The 883-nt window shown below is 35.2% G+C and overlaps 1 protein-coding gene across 1 annotated transcript in view; it reads left to right on the plus strand.

The window, feature by feature from the left end:
• The window catches only part of PCYB_042780 (hypothetical protein), a gene marked incomplete at both ends in the record, with an annotated part of 3270 nt that overhangs the window by 846 nt on the left and 1541 nt on the right, over window positions 1-883 (plus strand). Inside the window, 2 exons of the mRNA XM_004225427.1 lie at window positions 149-481; window positions 629-800. Coding sequence (XP_004225475.1) covers window positions 149-481; window positions 629-800 — 505 coding nt within the window. The remainder of the gene's footprint in view (window positions 1-148; window positions 482-628; window positions 801-883) is intronic.

The following is an 883-nucleotide window of genomic DNA, read 5'->3' on the forward strand; positions in this document are numbered from 1 at the left end:
AGAAGAAGCTGCTGAGGGAGAAGAAGCTGCTGAGGGAAAAGAAGCTGCTGAAGGAGAAGAAGCTGCTGAATCAAGCGAACCATTGAAAGATAACACCCCCGAAAAACCAGCGATCATATACGGTGATAATGCACTATTGACATTAGAGGATGGTGAAGAAGGGGACACAGAAATAAATGCTCGTGAATTTTTTGGTGATGAAACGGTCAAATATGAAAAGTTGTTGGATGATGCACAAGAAGAAAGTGCAGACGAGTTAGCTAAAAAGCCATACATAAAATCCTTTCTGGAGAAATTTATTAAAAATGTCACAAGAACAGATATATATGATTATGAATATGATCACAATATTGATTTTAGTATTGATCAAAGTCAAGAATCAAAGTATCCTGATATAGAAAAGGATGAACACGGAAATAGACTACCCAAAAAAGCTACCCCAGTTGAGGCCAAGGATAAAGATGATGTCATGAGCGATATAGTAAATTATATATCTAAAGAAATGCTTTCATTTATAAGGAAAAAAAGAAATGTTTCCGGAAAAGAAGAAGTGAGTGATAAAAAAGCAAGTAAGTCAAAAGGTGGAGATAGTGCCCAATATGCTTCTAAATTTACTTTCCCTGGCCAGACCATAAATCTTTCAAAATATAAAAAAAAGGATCCCGAAAAGTATGCTGTAAAGGACGATTTAGTATCTCGTTTAAAGAATGAGGTTATCTTTGCTTTGGAAGACACCGGTGATGATATTTTAGCCGAAGAATTTTCTTTCTTGTTAGAAAATTTCTTCGACGATGCTAATGGTGAAGAAATGAAAAGCCAAAAATATGAAAAAGAGATAGAATCACCTATGAAAAAAAAAGAAGCAGTCGCCGAAGAAGCCATT

The sequence above is a fragment of the Plasmodium cynomolgi genome, chromosome 4 (assembly GCF_000321355.1).
Source record: "Plasmodium cynomolgi strain B DNA, chromosome 4, whole genome shotgun sequence".
NCBI classification, from domain to species: Eukaryota; Apicomplexa; class Aconoidasida; order Haemosporida; family Plasmodiidae; genus Plasmodium; species Plasmodium cynomolgi.